The 19,120-nt window shown below is 39.1% G+C and overlaps 1 protein-coding gene across 11 annotated transcripts in view; it reads right to left on the minus strand.

The window, feature by feature from the left end:
• Nucleotides 1–19,120, minus strand: part of LOC106043041 (cytosolic phospholipase A2 beta) — a 52,625-nt gene that overhangs the window by 14,913 nt on the left and 18,592 nt on the right. For 7 of the 11 annotated variants that reach the window (XR_010831774.1, XM_048064963.2, XM_066997784.1 and 4 more), the window contains 12 exons: nt 16,585–16,791; nt 15,790–15,908; nt 9,549–9,621; nt 8,539–8,715; nt 7,746–7,882; nt 6,891–7,022; nt 5,660–5,718; nt 3,894–3,936; nt 2,628–2,691; nt 2,091–2,218; nt 1,861–1,971; nt 762–799 (listed from right to left, as the gene is read on the minus strand). Coding sequence is in view for 10 of the 11 variants with exons in the window: in XM_048064963.2 (XP_047920920.1) it covers nt 762–799; nt 1,861–1,971; nt 2,091–2,218; nt 2,628–2,691; nt 3,894–3,936; nt 5,660–5,718; nt 6,891–7,022; nt 7,746–7,882; nt 8,539–8,715; nt 9,549–9,621; nt 15,790–15,810 (983 nt within the window). In the remaining variant the exon portion in view is untranslated. Of the gene's footprint in view, nt 1–761; nt 800–1,860; nt 1,972–2,090; nt 2,219–2,627; nt 2,692–3,893; nt 3,937–5,659; nt 5,719–6,890; nt 7,023–7,745; nt 7,883–8,538; nt 8,716–9,548; nt 9,622–15,789; nt 16,002–16,584; nt 16,792–19,120 lie in introns of those variants that run through there. The other 4 variants (XM_066997788.1, XM_066997787.1, XM_066997789.1 and 1 more) reach the window with 4 other exon arrangements.

Genomic DNA, 19,120 nt, shown 5'->3' on the forward strand with positions numbered 1-19,120 from the left:
ACTTCTACACGGTCACATTATTTTCTGATGTTTCAGCATAAGTCTTACTGCCAGCTTAGGACAGCAGATACGGAAAGAGAAAGGATTATTTATGTCCTTCAGTAGCTTTGTTAATTGAATACTTTCTATGTTTCCTTCAAAGAATTTCTGAGCAAAAGGTCATCAGAACCTAACGAGGTCTTTCATGGGGATTTAAACCATTGATTTCTACAGAAACAGTATAATGAAAAAGATATTCCAATTATTTTGTTTTTATTTTTTGTATGTCTCATTATTTTACAGCATAACGTTTCATCTTCCCTTGCTTATGCTTCTTTCTATTGATAATACCATGGCCACAAATCTATTTTCTTAAGAAAACGTGTGTTGTTTGAATAACATATAGAATCTTGATGTTTAGATCAAGTCAAATCCCCTTCTCCCTCTGCCTTCTTCCTGCTTACTTGTCCCTTTTGAAGAAATCTATAATCTCAGTCTTTGGTTCTTTGACGCAAAGGACATCTGACTAAGTTCCTCGCTGTTTGAAATTCTCATTTATTTATCTGTTTGTTTATTTATTTATTTTGCATTTTAACATGACTCTTGCCCCAAATCAATTTACTTTTGCTCTGTTGTGGTGACTCTTTCACAGTGACTTAACTACCAAGATATTTTGCCCTTAGTCTTGTGCATTCCTTATATCTAAATGAAGGATACTCTGCTCTAGAATTCATTGTTCAAAGAATAATGAAACTTGTAGAGAAACAAAACAGTCCCCTTACCAATCATTTAGTTGGAGGTACAGCTGCAATGGCACATTCTGTAAACAAAGAAACGTGAGCAGGAATGTGAATGACTGTGAAAATAAAGTTTAGAAATCCAGACTTTCAGTGACTCCTGGAATGCACCACCACCACCACCCTGCATACAGTTTTTTAAAAAAATTTAGCAGGAAAGGGAAGATAAGCAAATAAAAACCAAACATATTCTGTAGAGATGCTAGAGAGGCAGGAGGCATTGAAGTGGCTACCTGACCAGACTGTGAAACAGGACTCCTACCTCACTGTGACCCCATGAACCAGCCTAACCCAGCAGCAGTATCACACTGCCACCCTCTATTTCTTGAGAATTAAGAACAGTATCCAGCTAAAGACAGTGTTAGGGAGAGGAAATACAAGTCACCATATCCTTTCAAAAAGCTATTGGAGGTAGGGCAATCAACTGTGAAACAGACATTCATTCTCCCATCTCTGTAGGAGAAATACTAAGTAATTCTTTTCCTCCTGTATTTGCCTCCCATTTGCTGCATGGTGTGAGAAACGATGTCTGGCTGTTGTTAACAGATTCATCTGGTCACACAGCAGTGTCATTCCTACTTTTAAAGCAACTTAAAGTTGTACCTGTCCACCAGTTACCATCATTACTGTATACATACAGGAATGTGACAAAATTGTTCTCTGAGAGTAAGATTCAACTCATCTAACTTTAGCCACCTAAAATTTAGGTATATAGACTGAGCTAGCCACCCAGGCTTGATACAGACAGTAGACACAGAGTGGGACATCCCAAAGACTTGCTAGGGGTATTGAACATTCTCCTTTAACTGTGTAACAACAGCAGAGGTTGGTCTTTTATTACATTTAAACATTTAACTTAGGCATCTAGAAATGGCCAGCATGAATCCCCAGTTATTGATTTTACAGACAGAAAAATGATATTTCTCTGAGAAAACTAAGCGTTTTCTACAGAAATCTTGTATTTGCATCTTGTATTCTCACCCAGACTTACCAATTGAATTATTTTTCAAATGATATTATGTTAAGTACTGATGGTTACTTTAGTCATCTCTCCAAAAGGTCATACAAATGGTGAGGTACTTACATGTCTTACAGGGAGGGTTACTTTCACTTTGTGTCCAACAGGGAGAAATTTCAGTGGTACTGTTAAGGTGTCACTTAAATTGTTTCTGTCATCTTCTTTATCAGAAACTTTCTGCAGAGAACAAAAAAAAAATATATTTTACTCACAGTAGGGCAACAGTTCTCCACTGTTTTGGTGACACTGAAAATAAGCGAGCAGTATGAGAATTGGCTTGGTGCAGTGCGCATTACCTGCAGCCTGGCCTTTAGAACAGGCTCCCAAGCCTTCACACAGTGGAAGTAGAAAGTATCTGTGTCTTCTGTAGCTTTCTGTGTTCCTTCATGAGATGCAGGCACCGTAAGCACGAGATTTTTACCCTCTAGTGAAAACAGATTTGTTTAGAGAATATTACCACTGTTCAGGCAAAAGAGCTAACAAAGTTTGCTGCAGACATTCTCTATGGTAAATTCTTCATAAGTTCCCACACTGGCAAGTCTCCTACAACACAGAAACTGGTACTCCTGCATCTGTCCCAAAACTTGGAGTGCTCCCAGAGTCAGCACTCTCATACCTCTACCAGCAAAGTTTACTGTGTCCAAATTTGATAGCTTCAAGGAAAAGACACAGAGATTGGAGTTACTACTGGAGGCAGTTCAGGGACTTTCACTGCATTGCATTTTATTGTCTTTAGAAGGTTATTAGTTGTCTTTGTATCCTGAAGTGCCTCCATCTGGATCTGAATGCCTATGGTTTGGTTGTGTCCTCACTTCACAGGGAAATCTGTGTACCTTTCAAATATTTCCTGCTTTCATTACTGTCCACTTGCACTTCCAAGCACCAAACTTCACGTGACTGTAAAAGACAGAAGTGGAAAAGTTTGAAAATAGCAAATGCCATATCTGCAGCAAATAACGAACCATCAGGAAGCCAGCTAGTAGCTATAATATAGGGCTAATCTGATCTCAGTGCTGGAAGCAAGCTAGCTGTACAAGAAGAAATTCAGAGCTCATTATACCAGAACAGTAGCCCAGTTATAATGCTTTACAACTAGCTTGTCCATACAGTGGTGCACTGACAGAGGGTGATTATATCCATTGCAGTTATCCCCAAATCAGGAATCTCTGTACAACACACTGTTGCCCAAACTCAGGTATGCATATATATGACAATTACTTAGCAAGGGTGGGAGGAAACCACCTGATGATGAGTTTTAGTGTATCGTGGCCATGATTCGTCTACAAGGCATCTTCTTGTTGGTTCTGATCATGGATTTATTCCACCCTACCCTCCACCTGAGTCATTACAGTTCACCCTTATTAACTCATGCCAGGACAGTTTTCCAAGCCATTTCAGGAACAACGCATGCCAATCATTACAGCTCTTATGCCTCACACAGAAAATGAGGGGGAAAGAACAGAATATGTATTACTTTGCCGCATGGGTATTAAGGGCTAGCATCTGGAAATCATACACATGCTTGGAGTGGTTGGCATGAGGTGCTTTGTACTCCTTTGCTGCTGGGACAGCCCAAGGAGATAGGTAATGGACCACATGCTGACTAATACCACAAGAGGACTCTGTGTTTCAACAATTAAAATAGCTCTTCATTAGAAAACTCATTTCCTATAAAGCTGCTACATTAGATAACCTTCCAGTCATAAGCACATTGACTATGTATTGATGTCTTCTTCTGTAGACTCATCCCTTTCAAACCTTTGTTCTTCCTGCCAAATGCCATGCTATATTACATGAAACGCATTTCACTTTGAATGCCAACCAACACAGGATGCTGAAATATTAGCAAACCATAACTGGGCAAAATACTGATACATGAGAACTTCAAGAGACACAGTTTCTCTTTTTGCATGGAGTGGGCAACATTTAAACCGTAACAAAGGGGAATTGTCCCACATTTTTGTTTTATACCGTCGACCATGCTCGTATCAGTAACAGTAGCTTCTGCTCTCCCTGTAAAATACCAGATGGCCGGGGGAAAAGTAGAAAAACAAATGAAGGAAAAGTCACTCCAAACTAAATTCATATGTGAACCTTACCACTAGGACATCATTGGTAATGACATACTCTGGAGGGCCAGGACTAAAAAGACAGAAGCAAAAAACAAACAAAAGATGTGTGAGTACCTAGTATTTATTTTTTTAATAGCAGTTTTATGACCTTTTCTGCTTAAAATTGAATATAGTTACATTAGTGTCATAATTTGTTTTCTGAAAGGCATAATACATGATCATCTGCTAAGCACATGAACCAAAATGCAGTTGCTAAACGAGAAGACAGGAGAGTCCATAAAAATACCAATTCTTAAAACTACAGAAGAAAAAGGTGTTGGTCTATGTGGAATCACGTCCTGCCCCTAACAAATGGCCACATGGCTTGGGGAAAGCAAAGACTACTATTAATGTACTCTCCAAATACTTATTAGGACAGACACTTCTGTCTGATCCAGATTATAATGTACAACTGGTCACCAAAGAACGGCAAATAAGAATTAGCTCACATCATATGTATGACTGGAAAACATACAGCTAAGTAATATAAAGTCTTTGTTCCAGACATTTTACCTTGTAAATCCTAGGTTTGTCACTGAATGGAAGTAGTTATTTAATACCATGAGTAACCTATAGATTCTACTAACATAATCTCTAATTAAGGCTAATACTCCAATGGCACTACGTTACACACATTCGTAAGTGCTTCCATAGATCTGAAAGGACCATTGAAGTTATGTAGTATGTAATCTTTGACTTTCTGCAAAGTCCAGGACATTTTACCAGCATGTCAAGCCCTATAACTTCTATTTCAGCAGTAGAATGTATTTACATATAAATAACTAGGTTTCACTTCCAAGGGTGGAGAATTCCCCACATGCTTTGTAACTTGAACTGTGAAAAATGTTCCTCTTATTTCTAGTCTGAATCAGCTCAGTCCAGTTTCCAGGCACTTCATCTCACTCTGTGCTTTTTGTACATCTGGCTGTGATTGCTTCCACATTTGCAGGGGATGCTTGCACCATCACTTAAGGTGTCTTCCATAGATAAATTAAATAGATTTTCTGAGCTACGTTGTGTTAACCAAGAATACCAGATATTTTTTTCTGCAGCTATTCCATATTTGAGACTAAGAAGCCCTATTCACAGTTTCTTCTTCTAATCATGAAGTTAGTCAGTTTTAAACAGACTATGATTTTTGTAACATTAAAAACTGGACAGATAATGCAGTTTAGTTTGTGGTGTTTTTTTTTTTTCAGTCAACTTTGTGATAGCATTTAAAAGAGAGAGAAAATTTATCTTATGGGATTTGTTCTTCTCCAGTGTCGATTACCAATTTGAGGAGGAGGGCCTTAATTTTACTATTTGTTGATTGCATGTTTTTTCAGTTTAACTATGCTATCACCTAAAGATTTTTCTAATGCTGTCTACATCATTCGATGTATATTCTGTGGTAATGATACATGTTTTCTGGTCTTTTAGAAAAACTAAAGTGTTCAAAGCATTGTTACATTTGTATTAACAACTTGGAGAGCACCTCTCTTAGGGCTTGTATGCATCTTGTGTGCAAGTTATTGAATCCTGCCAATGTTACTACATTTTCATGATCAGGATTTAGGTGCCAAACATAAGGTAAGACTTGTATAAGACACACTAAAAGACAGAAGTAGCTGAGGAAGCTAAGGCTAAAAAAAGAAATTGAAACAGCAATCTCAGCTCACTGCTGTAAGGAAGAGCTGGAAGAATTTCCTCTTTCTCTGAGATATTATACTGCCTGGCAGAACTAAACCTTTCAGCTTTGGAATTTTACTCACATTTTTTCCATCCAGAATTCCACTTCCAAACTTTCCCATTTCTTAGAGCACCTCTCTTTCTAAAAGGAAAAGGGTAAAATACATATGGATTATTGGAGGCTGCAAGAGTTCACCAGTAGAGACACATCAGAAAAGTGTTTCACTTCCATGGCTGATATCTATTCTGCTAACATTACCGAAAAAGCTAAGATTGCAATGGAAACCACAGGCTCAGAAAAGGCAAGTAAGATTTATGTTCTCCCATCATGGGATATGTAGTACTATACATCCTTCCAAAGATACAATCAGAGAGGAAAAGCTCGGCTGAAACAGAAATATATCTTTCAGCAAAGACAGTCTGCCTGGGAGAAAGGTATTGAAGCCCAGCAACAAATGTCACTAATTCCAGTGTCATTTCTATGTACAAATCATTTAAATCACATTCACGTTGAATTCAGCAGAGATGAAGGGGGCAAGAGCGCTCCAGACTGAGAAGGTTATTGAATCATGTTATTTCCCAGTGACTCAGCAAGAAATGGCTGAGAAATGCATGCCACCAGCCTGCAGAGTCACTAGGAGGATCCCTGTTAACAGCTTTCAGCATTTGGGAAGTAGCTGTTCTTGTAGGTATGGACAGTCTCCTTCCTGTAATGAGCATGTAGCAGTTCCTCAGACACAACTCATGGAGATGTCACAGAGCTATCCCAGTTTTGTTCCCTGGACAACTCTCTTTCATGGGCTCCTTAACAGAATACCAAAGATGTTAACAGAACAGGCATGCCTTTATTATGGGCTATGGAAATCTGAATCAACTAGAAGGAAACCCAGCATGAACCTGAACAGTAGAAGCCTGAAAGAATCATTTAATTCAGCTGGTTAGTGGATTGTTTTCAAGTTTTTAATAAGTTCTAATTTAAGAGGAAATGTCCTCTAAGCATGGCAAAAGTGGAATAAAGCTAAAAAATAAGAAAGTTATCTGCGGGATTATAAAAGATGAAAACGACTGTATTTACAGATGCTAGTTATTATCACTTTTTTGTCTGCACAGAGACAACTGCATGGGAGAGAAGCAGCTTCATTTTCTGAATCTATTAAAAGAGATTAACAAAGTCACAAAAATCCAGCACTGATTTGATGAGATATTGATAATGATATCAATATACCAGGATATCTGTTTATGCAGACCCAAACCTCACCTAACACAGAAGCCAAAATGGAAAGCAAGATCTGTCCATGTATTTTCAGTCCTTACCTCTGATTTCAAAGCAAATGTCTCACGGACTCTCTCTCCAGGTCTGACTCTAGCAACGTTAAAAAGAACTGTGAACTGCATGTCATCTTTCGTAAGTGGATCTTCATCACACACAGCCAATTCTAAAACGTTCTGGTAGTAGAAGAAAATAAATATGAACTTACTGAGCTGCTGTTTCCAAAAATAAATAAATAAATAAATATGATTACAGACTTTTGCTACTGATTTACTATCACTGTGCTTTCTTTCAGGAGTCTGCTAATGTGGAACTCAATCACTAAATCCAACTTCGGGAAACTTATAACTGAATAGAAGACAACTACTAACAGAGAGCTCCCACTATTCCAAGGCAAAAAAGATGCTCAGTGCTCTGTGCCACTCTCTGATAACCCGTCCAAAGAACATAACTATTCGGTTTCTTCATTTCCTAAATTCTCCTAACTGCATAGCTTAGGGTAGGATTAATTTCATCAGCTGAAGTCATCACAGTGCAACTTTGCTCTCTAAACCACAGCAACTCCTCTACTCTTCCCTTACAACCAGTGGAGGGAATGCTTTTTCTATATTAACCATCCAAAATAGCCCAGAGATGAGGCATGCTACAGCAGTACTTATTTCTCTCAGGCGACAACAAGGGGAATCTAGACTAGCTCAAATATAGGCGTATGTATCACAGATGTCTACAACTATCTGAAGGGAACACTACTCCATATGTCTGCTGTTTTGTGCTAGTGAGTCAGTTGCAAATTCTGTTACTTGAGCATTGTTTTAAGTTATTTAGTACATTTGACCAAGAGGGTGTCAAGTGAGGACTCCCAGCTATTCAAAATGGTAAAATCTCTGTATTTTTACTACCTCAACTTCTCTCTGGATCCTAAAGTAGAAAGTCTCATTCCAGACAGGGTTGTCAGAATTCTTGATGGTTTTGGTCTGAAGCTTTTCATTTGAAGCAGATGGCAGCCACAAGCGCACATAGCAGTCTGATGCAGTCACTGCAGCAGAAAACAATTAAAATCCCAATGCCAATATTATAGATGAAAAGTAGGGCAAGGCCGTGATTCTGGGGATTAATAAATACTTTTTTTTTTTTTTTTTAAAATAAGTAAAGAGATCATTGGTTAGAGGCAACCAAGGAAAACCATCTTAGTATACTACCTAATTCCTGGGTAACTACAAGTTGCAAATACACACATGCACACATGCACACACAAGATACACTAAGAGCAGTGTTTCCCGTGTGAAGACAAAGAGGCAGAAAAGAGCCCACTGACCATTCATCAGGCATATTCCCTACCATTCCAGTCAACTGTGTTTAAAAAGTTTAGCTGAAAGCAATGCTAGTTCCAGAAAGGTCTATTAGGACTATTACAGGAAAAGAGAACACATATTGCAGAGAAGATGAGATGAGACTAGCTTGCTGTCTCACAACACAAACACATGGAGGGGACATGCCTGATGTCCAGAAGTGTTAGCTACTAAGGAAGAAGACTTGTTGCAGCTAAAGGGTGGTGTGGGCCCAAGAATTCAAGGACATGAGTAAGTCAGAAATCTTCTCATTTCCACCCTAAACCTATTCTTTATCATTAGTGCGGTCAGTGCCTGGAGCAGCCATCCTTTGGAAAGAGCCAGGGTGGGAAAGTTCATTTACTTTGTGGAGCTTGACATCGGTGTGAAAAGAAATCTCCGAGATGATGTCTTTCAGAGCTGGAGTCTGGACTTGACTGAAGATGTCTACTGCAGCCCGAGATGCCTAAATACTTCAGACTGGTATCAAGCAGTGAGTAACATTGCCCCGCAAGGTTTTGGCAGGAAAGTGGAACTGTCCCTTCAACAGAGTAGATAGAACAGGTCATTGAAGCTCTTAGAAATACAGGTCACGCTATCGCTTTTCTAGTGTCCACCTCTGGATGTCGCTACATGATATTTGAAGTAGAGTGAGAGTGTGAGAAAAGGCAGCTCAAGGTCCTTCTACTGGCTGAGGAACACATAGGACACTGCAAAAAAATGACAGCCTGAATGGCTGATCCATCAGACACCTTGAGAAGGAGCCATAGGAAGCTGTAAGGGTGAGATAATGAGTGAAAGAATGTTGAATACAAAAGTACATGGAAAAATCTGTTTTGCCTGCATGTTCAGCATGTGCTTAGGGCTGATTTTGCAGAGGCTCTCCTTAGCCAGAAACTAGCAACATTATTTAACATGAAATACTCCAAATGACTCTGTATTTTAGAAGGCCTGAAAATCTCTAATTTACCTTTGACTATGGTGTATAATCGATACATTTCAATAAAAGGTTCCTAAATACATGTCCTGTGCGGCAAAATGCCTGCCCATGATATGATGTATACCCACTAAGAACATCCAAACCAAACAACTCCAAGCAGATTTACAGATTGAAGTGCCCTCACATGGTCTCCTTCTCTTACTGGTCCAGAAAGTTCACCTGGGAGTCTTGGATTTTACAATTTCTCTGAAATGCCACTAGATATGACCTTCAAAGTAATGATGGCATAGGCATTTGATCTGATTATAGCCCTGGCATTAATACTTCTATTGCTCTGCTTTATGTACTTTATTTGTATACCTTCAGAAGTTAGGAACATTGCTCACTGTGTAAACTCTAGAGGTGACTAAAAGCACAAGCAAACCACAACTCACACAGGTCTCTTGATTTGATGTTCCTGGCTTGTATGATTCTTACAGAGAGCATGTAGATGGGACAAATCTTCATCTGCAGAGAAAACAAATGCAATTAGTTTCATCGGCTCATAATATAAAAATCGTATGTATTTTGAGAAGTACAGGGACTGTCTGTCCTTGCTGTTTGCCCGTTTGAAGTAAGGGGACCACCTTCCTGTAGAAGTACACCATGCTAAGATAAAAGCATGGTTACACACTGGGCTATTTGCTAAGTAGCTTGAGTAAGTGAAGACAGAAAAAGAAAGAAGACAGGAACTCAGACAATGCTACAGAAAGTTTCTGTAGTCACCCTAGAGGTGTCTCTTTTCAAGCAACCTGGTGCATGCATGGCCGTGGTGATGGTTGTACTGCCAACCTGCAGAGGATCTTGTGCCACAGCTGGATCAAAACTGGGCCTTTGGAAGGCGATAATAGAAACTCACAACTGCCTTCCTGGTCTTGGCACAGCGCTGACACTGGGCCTGGACATGGCAGTTGTCAAAGTACTTTAAAATCTTCAATTTCGTATCCCAGCTAGGAGTACATTTGCATGATGCTCCTAAGTAGGCCACGTTCACCAAAAGGCATCTAGAGGAATGCACTACAGACTTTAAGTGACTGGATCATTGGCCCTGCTGAGGCCACTCAGATGAAGAAAAGTGCCCTGCTTTGGAGGCATAATACCACAGAATCCCACATCATTAGGTGTCTTGAATACACCTAATGGAAATGGGACCATTGTTCTTCCAGACATGAGGTTTATTTCTGTCATAGGCAACGTATCATTGTAATGCTTATTTCAAGTTACTTGCTCCTAACTCTAACAAAGAATTAAGCTTCCCAGCCTAAGCTAGTCAGTAAAATATTCAGCACATTTAAAAGATATTCTGATCATCCTGAATGAACACACATGCACAGACAATAATAATTTTAATTAAGGAAAGTATTTCCTTCTTTTTTCAAATTGGAACATTTCTTTTTGATTTCATTTTGAGTGTTTTATCTTTTTTTTTTTCATACTAGCTTGGCGTGTCAGCAATAATAAGCATAAACAACAACCAGCCCTGCTATAACTAATAAATTAAAACAAGACCACACACTGTTGGAAGTTTTCCAGTACTTTTAATGGCAGTTTAAATTACATACTGACTGAAATATCATATCTATTTGTCTAAACCAGAGTATCCCACTACACTCTAAGAAATAATTTGACAGTATTATTTTCAAAGCTAGCACCATGATCAGTTTTCTTGACACTGAAATGATTATCTTCAGAGATATTAGGAGCTGGGGAAGGTGGAACCCCTCCACAGAAGCAGTCACTACACTTAACCTGAAATTCTTTTACAATGGGGTGGAGACTATTGGGTATTTTTATTAGAAATGAGACTTGCTTTCATTCAGCTTCATTCAATTTTGTTTAGAGGTAAATGATGTTACATCAGATGTATACCATTTTAACTGTGAATTAGCACATTCAAATAAAGGCTTAATATTAAATATTATGATGCCAATTTTAAAGTTACATCCTTTAAAAAAAAAATCAGGTTGATATTCAAGAGTCACCTAAGCAGAGAAACCTTGTTGGTAAACCTACAAAATCACAAATTACACTGTCTCTTGGATTCTTAACAGTTGATTGAAACACCTTTTGTATAAAAATGCAAGACATTTGTGGAAAAAGAAGCATTCCTATTATATTTTTCTCCAATTTAAAACTGAAATATTTAAAACATTCTGAGTTTAACACATTATAGACATTACAAGTTCCAGTGAGGACACTTCCAAATTACTCCAGTTGCCCACTGAAATAATTTGACTTTAATTTTCCCATGCAAATAGTTATTTAACATGGAAGTACCAACTGCAATGCTCAGTCAGCATTCCTAGTAGGTTTCATTAACATGAAATATTGGATTCTGTAGCCAATTACAGGGCTGACTGTTTTTAATTAATATGTTAATTCTATGTTGTTTTGTAATCAACTTCGCCTTGCTCAATAGAAGCCCAAATCATTCTCAGAGTTTGCCTTCACTGAGAGAAATGGATGTTCGTATATAATTTGCTCTGAACCTTATGTGATGAAAATTTCATAATTTCTTACAAAAAAAGGTGCATCTGCAGTTCATTATCAGAGTAGTCTCAGTTGTGATAGGTGTCATGCTTTTTCACCTTCTCCCACTAGAGCCAGAGAGCCTCCTGCCTCCTTCCTTTCCCTTCCAACAGCAAGCAGTTCGCTTTAAAATGTCAACATCTTCCTGCCAAAGGAAACATCACCCAAGATGACTATCCATTACTTCAGAGTTGGTGCAGCATCATCCTTGTGTTGTTGCAGGGGAAAAGATAAACAGGTTGAGACAGGTAAAGGTAGCCACGACAAACCCTACGGGCTGTGAAAATTCCCTGGGGAAGCCTGAAGCCATCCTGCTCCCTCCCAAGGCTGCAGTTACTCCAGCCTGCAGTAACCATTCAGAATTGGGCTAATTCTCTTTTTCATCAGAAAAAGGCTGAGCTCATTTTCTTCTACAATGGTCCAGAGCAGCCTACTGGGTTCTGATTTGGGTGGTCTAAAATAACATCCTTGCCCAAAAGTGTTGGCACTCCAGAATACCCTTCTAGAGAAAAATATGTGTGGTTAGAGATACCATTTGTGATTTCCATATAATCAGACACAATGAGTAATACTGTGATTAATGCAAATTGATAAGCACAGGCATCATATCCAGACAGCTCTCGACAGTCTTGCAGCTCTACTGATCTTGCTCCTTTCAGATCACTTCCTTGTCGGAAACACAGTTTCCTGTATAGGCACACAGAGAGTAACTAATCCCCTCTGGAAATATCCAGAGTCAAATGTAGCTTCCCAGAAGCACATCATTCTATTTTTGCCTAGAAATACAATCATCCTTACTTGCTGGAAAATTAATAGTGCCAAACTGAGGCCAACGATAGAGTGCAGGAGTCAGCTACCTGTGTATATTTGCATCCTAGACAAAACTACTCCAGACCAATAAATAGTGGCATGTCCAGACTCCCAGAAAGTAGGCTAAAAAGTGCACACACAAAAAAATCTTTCCACTTGATAGCATTTAGCATTAAACTACACTTCCGTACTCCGAAAGCAAGTTTTAGGGGAGCAATTTCAGGTCTAAAATAGAGAAAAGTTGATAAACAGGAGATAAAATTAGCATGGAAGAATTGCTACAGTTGCATGAAACCTTAGACAAACTGAAAATTCACATCCGTTGCCAACCTCTCAATGATTGTAATAATATACATTTGCTGGCCTACTGTCTGGCTTCCAGAGAATAGTCATATGCCTGTCAGCTTCAGGAGGACACATAATTAGCCTTCTCTCCTGTTTACAGGTAGTTAGTCACTTCAGGGTTTCATGCCAAAAAGACAACTTCGACAGTATATGAGCTTCTCAAATCTCATTAATAAAAAGTCTACTGAGACTGTCTTTGGATGGCAGTGAAAGAAGCAAAACCTACTGAGAGCTCCACATCCTTGATTCCACTCCATATTGCCCCACCATGCTGCTCCATGAACAAGGCCTCATGGCTACCTTCACTAGGAAGTTATTCTTCTGGACGAGTAGTTTCTGCAGAGCCTGGCAACCTGGGAACCTCCTCCCATCACCACATGTTGGAAGTCTGACTGGCACCTCAGTGTTGCACTTCCCCTGCCCCAAAACTAAGTAGTTCCCTAAGCAGAGTTACCACCATGGAATAACAACAGGTTATATGAAGAGTTTTCTATGAAGAGTTTGCTCCACGTCTTTTGGCATTCTGCAAATAGCTTTAGGGTTATCACCTGGCTTTATCAGTATCTTTTAGGCATAACTAATTACCTGCTTTCACGCATTACTTTTTCTTTCCCCAGTGGCGTACTAGAAGCACTACAATATCTTATGTAGAAGAACTCACAACAAATATAATAACTTGGCATATTATCATCATTTATTTTAACTTAGATACTGACGATTTGGTTCAAATACAATTTGGATACAATCTATTAAATTAAGGTTAAAGCTATAAGCTTAAAATAAAATAAAAAAAAAGCTTCATGACCTTCATGACCAGCCTGGTTCCAAAACACTCTCTTCCACATAGATTCTTTAATTGCCAATGTGGGCTGAGTTTATTAGCCACTCTATCAATGAAAATACTGCTTGTAGTTTGGCCTTCTACCCAGATGCCTATTTCCATTAAAATTAGAGGAATGCAAAATTTTGGTGGGACAACCAACTAACTGAAGAAATACGCAAAACTAGGAGAGGGGATAGAAGGAAAAAACATGAGCATGTAAGCCTCATTTTCCTTGGGAATCACAATTATCCAAGATCTTATCCTTGGAAGTTGAACCGTTGATAAGTAAATCTAATTTGCTTTATGAACATTCACTGTAATTTAATGTTATCACTGATGGAGTGTTTGAAGAGTCATTGTAGATTTGGGATGCGTCCCCTCTTTATACTCTCTCAGTCATCTCTTCACATGTATAAGTGGGTTGCTCGAGGCATTGTATTGGCAGAATTTTTGAGTATCTTACCACAGAAAAAAATATTTCCTTGTTCATAAAATAAAACTAAAGACCAATTATTCTTGTCTGAGCAAAAGAAAGGACACTGTTATGAAAGTTAAAAGCATCCCCTGCAAGTTCCAAATGAGTATTGTTCATCTTGGTAGCATATTTAAATAGTAAAAACCTAACTGGGAGACTTTTATTAGGCCTTCATAGATAGCATGAAGTATCCACACTTTCCAATTTGAATTTTTAATTTAAAAGAAAAATAAACCCACAAAACCACTAGGGTCTGATTTCTGTCCCTATTTACCCATTTAAATATACCAAAAAATGCATTTGCCTGACAGCTACCTACATTACTGAATGAATATTCTTTCTTGGGAATAGAAGCTTTCTGACCTGCAGCTACGCTTGAACTCTAACATTTTGGCAGTGTTGCCTATCAAGCAGGATTATGTCTAAACTCAGAGAACAGCAGTTGCAGCATTAGGATCAAATGTAAGAACCGTCTCTGTGAGACTTTCTACGTAAAATTTTATCTACGCTATCTACCTGTCTTTCAGATCCAGTGTTATTTTATTAGATACAAAATAGATACGTAAAATTGATAGATAATATTTATATCTAAGACAGATACATAGCTCCGGATCTAACAGGTAAGTAGACAGATTAAATACAAATTTTATCCAGAGAGTACTTTGCATTTACAGTTTATATTCTTTGCCCTGAGCACCAAATGTTTGAATATTTTTACCATAGCATTCAGTCTGTCTATTTAAGCTACTGACAGCTGAATCTTTAACTTCACCTGCAAATATTACTGCCTATGGTAAATATTCTTCAATCTTAACGATTAACAATTCTCCATGCGCCATATCATGTAACATTGTTTTCCACTATATCTAAACCCCAGAAATGCCCATATTCATTTTATTTGCTGTAAAATTTGACATAGGGTTTGATACACAAAGAATGTTTCATTCGCAAATTATTCACATCTTCCATTTCAGACACGGCATCCACTACCTTTTAAAGATACTCGAGAACATAACTCTCAGCCGATAATTCTGTTCATTTATACGAAAAACTATCAGCTAAAATCTCTGAATGAACTTACTATTGGAAAACTCAAGTCCAAACAAGAAATACTTCCACTAGAATCACACTCACTGTAAACATGAAAGATAGCTAAATCAGCTCATTAGAACTCCCCCCTGCAGCTAAAGTAATATAAATTGTGCTTTGTTGCTAGAAAAAGGTGTTTGGTTTTTGTGTCTTTTTTTTTTTTTTGTTTGGCTGGTTTTTTTCAGCTTGGGCAAGCAATGAACATGTGCTATCCTGAGAAAAGCATGCAGTAGGACTAAAGCACTTTCGTTTTGCAGTGAGGTAAACTCAAGGCCAGCCCTTTTCCTTCCTGGTGTTCACTCCAGCATGTACACCTTAAGATAGAAGAAAAGGAAAGCATTTTCACTGTTTTTGCTTAAGCTAGCTCATGTATTAAATATGGAGAGGTAAAAGAGGAAAATAGGAAATTTACAAAGCTCAAGATAACCCTGCTACATCACACCAGCAGCAGATTTCCTTTGCATCTCAACAGACACAGGGGGAGAGTTTGCTCGCAAGAGCTGGAGACAGAGTTCCCAATAACAAGGTGTCAGGCCACAACAGAGTGGACCTGCAATTCTCTTACCTTGGCTGGTGGGCTCCCCATGGCTCACAAGATGGCGACAGCAGCAGAAAACCCAATTTGGATAACAGATCTGTCAGCTGACAAACACGCTCACAGCTTGTTGTTGCTGCTGAAACAACCTGAAGGAGACATATAATTTATACAGGCGCTGAGCTCCACCCTCTGCCTCCTCTGTGTGGAGAAGAGATTCTGCCTACGTCTGACAGGGAGATCTGCAATGTCAGAGGTGAGAGGAAAGCTGCAGTAATCACATCTTTGCTTGTCACTTTACCTCTTATGATTTGTTATTGCCCCAATATTGTCCTGCCAGGTTTATGGGTAGATTCTGCCATGTTCGGAAAGTCCCCCTTTGCCCCCATTTCTTCCATCCAGTCAGTAGCTGATTTTTCTGTATCTTTTAAGTTCTTCCATATAATACTCAAAGGGAAAAAAATGAAGGGAGACGATAGCCAAAATTCATCTATTAAAATTTCTGTTGGGAAACCAATCCATTTCTGAAGGGCCCTTTTCAACTCTTCCTACAGCAGGGACTTGTTTTAATATATTATTGGGAATTGTTCTGCAAACCAGTAAATCAAGCCTCCTTATTTTGAAGTACCTAGTGGATGACTACCTGGCCAGCACAGTGGTGCTGGTGGAACTGAGATAAATATTGACAGGGAAAGGGAAAGCTGTATACATCTGTATAGCTGTATACAAGGGAAAGCTGGCCTTTACTCCTTTAGAAGCTTCTTATAAAAAGGACGTGTCAACTTGACATCTCCCAGCTTCTCATTCTACCCCCCATCAGCTTACCAGTGACAGTGGTGGGTCCTGAAACATCCTCAGGAGATGCCTCAGACACAGCTTCCTCCGCCTCTCCCATTCCTCCTGTGGACTGCTGGTAGACAATCTGTGGGCTGCCTGTCAGGGCACTGCTCCAGGCAATCAGTTCCGGCTGTACCATAATCCACATTTGCAATTTCATGGTGGATGTCCTGCAGATCCAAGCTGGGAAAACGCCTGGGGGACACCATAAGCTTGCAGTAAATACATGCTCACCTGAACACAGCAATATCAGTCAGAAGAAGAGATAGGACCAGGCCTCACTAAACAAACAGTAGACACCTAATACTGATTGAAGGGGAGAGGGTCAAGAGTTAATTTTCATCAAATAGCAGCTATGAGTTTGGTTTGGGGCAAGATAAGAAAAAATGAACTGTAACCAAAATAACTGTTTAGGAAAAATAGGTTTACCTGAAATCTTTGGCATTATTTATTACCTGAAATTCACATATGTACTGTCAATCATGTTCAAACCACTTTTTAAATTGTTCCACCAAATAAATAAATAAATAATTTTAAAAATATTTTTAAAAATCACCAATTTAAAATCAGTTCTAGTCAGATGCTCCTGGGGTTATGCAAGTTATAACCAACAGCTCAAACTGACTTTTCAGGAGGAAGATTCTCCTGTGACTGGTGATGTAGCCACTATGCTAGACCTCAGGACTGGATGTAGGATTGATTATCCAAGCAGCAGAGTGGGAACTTGAGTACTTGGTTATGGTGGCATCTTTGAAATACCACAAAGAAAGATATCTGAAATAAAGGTCTGCTATGTATGTACATTAAATCAACAGACAGCTACAAAGCTCCCAGAAAAATAAGCAAAACTCATCAGAAAGCAAGCTGGGGTTCAGATCAATTAACCATGCAAGTCTTGTGCCCCTGCAGTAACACTTTAGACAGCTTCACCTGGGCATGTGTACTGCAGTAGTCACGACTGCAGTGCAAACATAATTGTCTGTACTTCCTCGGACACAGGAATCTGTAGCGTCCCTTTTCCACAGATTATAAAAAAAGTGAAGGAAAAGAGAGAAAAATCTATTATCCAGAAAGGAGTTTTGGTTTTCTTCCTCCATAGTACTGTTCCAGCTTTGATCACGGTTTCTGCTGCTGTAATTGAATTGAGAGACCAAAATAGTAGGCTGACAAATTTGCCTCCTAGAGAGAAGGCAAATGGAAAAACAGCCAGAGAAAAGTGAACTCCACTCGAAGAGGGGTATGTCTGCCTGGAAACGGAGCAACATATTAAAAACAGAACAGCTGCAGCAGGGAGACCCAGGCCTTAATGGAACAGGAAAGAAGTAAAAAAAAAAGCTCCTAAATGTCTTCAAATCAAGGTGCAAAAGTTATTTTGGAGAGCTATGGAACTAATTTTTCCAATAGCCCCTCCAAGAAGTTAATGTTTCCAGTAAATCAGCAAGGCCAAAATGCATAAAACATTTTGTGTTGCTTGTCAACAAGCACACTGACAAGTACCACGTCCATTTCCTCCTGGACATGGGGGAGATGGGCTACGTGATGTCAGGCCTTACTACAGACACAAAAAATGTACAGGATGGGGAAAGCAAGACAAAGAAAGTCAACTGCATAAAGATGGAAGAACAAATCTAAAAGGTTAAATCCAAAGCAAAGAGGGCACAGCACAAATAGCAGGCAACAGAAGTGAAAATGCTTCATACACAACCTGTTGGCACTCGGATCATGCATACAAGAGACCATATGAAACAGAATCAGAATGGAAGGAATGCAGACCTACGCTGTTCCCAGCATGCAAAAAACAAAAGCTAATAAATTAATGTTCAGCTTCACACAACTTATCCAGTGGGCTGCTCACTAAGCCCGTTGTAAGAAGCTACTCACAGTCACAGCTAGACTGTCAGAAACCAAGCTGTAGAATGATAGCAACTCAAAATGGCTCTGTTTTGGATTATCCTAAACTTAAAAGCTAATTGGGACAGAGCTTACAAAAGGTGCTGAAGCCTCACTAAGTGTTTTTCATTATTTATCCCAGCAATGGCAACAGCAGAGAAAAATTTCTCACGAGAACATCTCAGCTTTGGTGTACAAAAAATACCCTCAGCAGAGCACCGCCTTCATAGTCCTTCAGTGTTGATCGTAACTGCATCTCAAGCAAGGATGGCAATTACTGAGACTCTCTCCTACAGAAATATCTCTCTTATGATTATGCTTGAGAACATCTCTTTATTCATCTCATTAAAGCTGTTAAATAGAGCTAAGTGATGGATCTTCCTAGGGCTAGCTGCTGTGACATCACCAAGGAGATGGAGGTGGAAGAACGTAGCTTTGTGGAGACTTCTTGTTGTACCAGACAGTGGCAGTGTGAGATGACAGCCGCTTTCTCCTTGCCTCATAAATCAGCTCCTGCCTTGTTCAGCTCAGTGGCTGGGTTAGGAAAAGTATAGTAATCTGAGGAAATAATTGTTTATAGTCAAATTAACAAAAAAAAAAAATTCAAAATGTCCTCAGAAATTGGAGAAAAAGA

The sequence above is a fragment of the Anser cygnoides genome, chromosome 5 (genome assembly GCF_040182565.1).
Source record: "Anser cygnoides isolate HZ-2024a breed goose chromosome 5, Taihu_goose_T2T_genome, whole genome shotgun sequence".
NCBI lineage: Eukaryota > Metazoa > Chordata > Aves > Anseriformes > Anatidae > Anser > Anser cygnoides.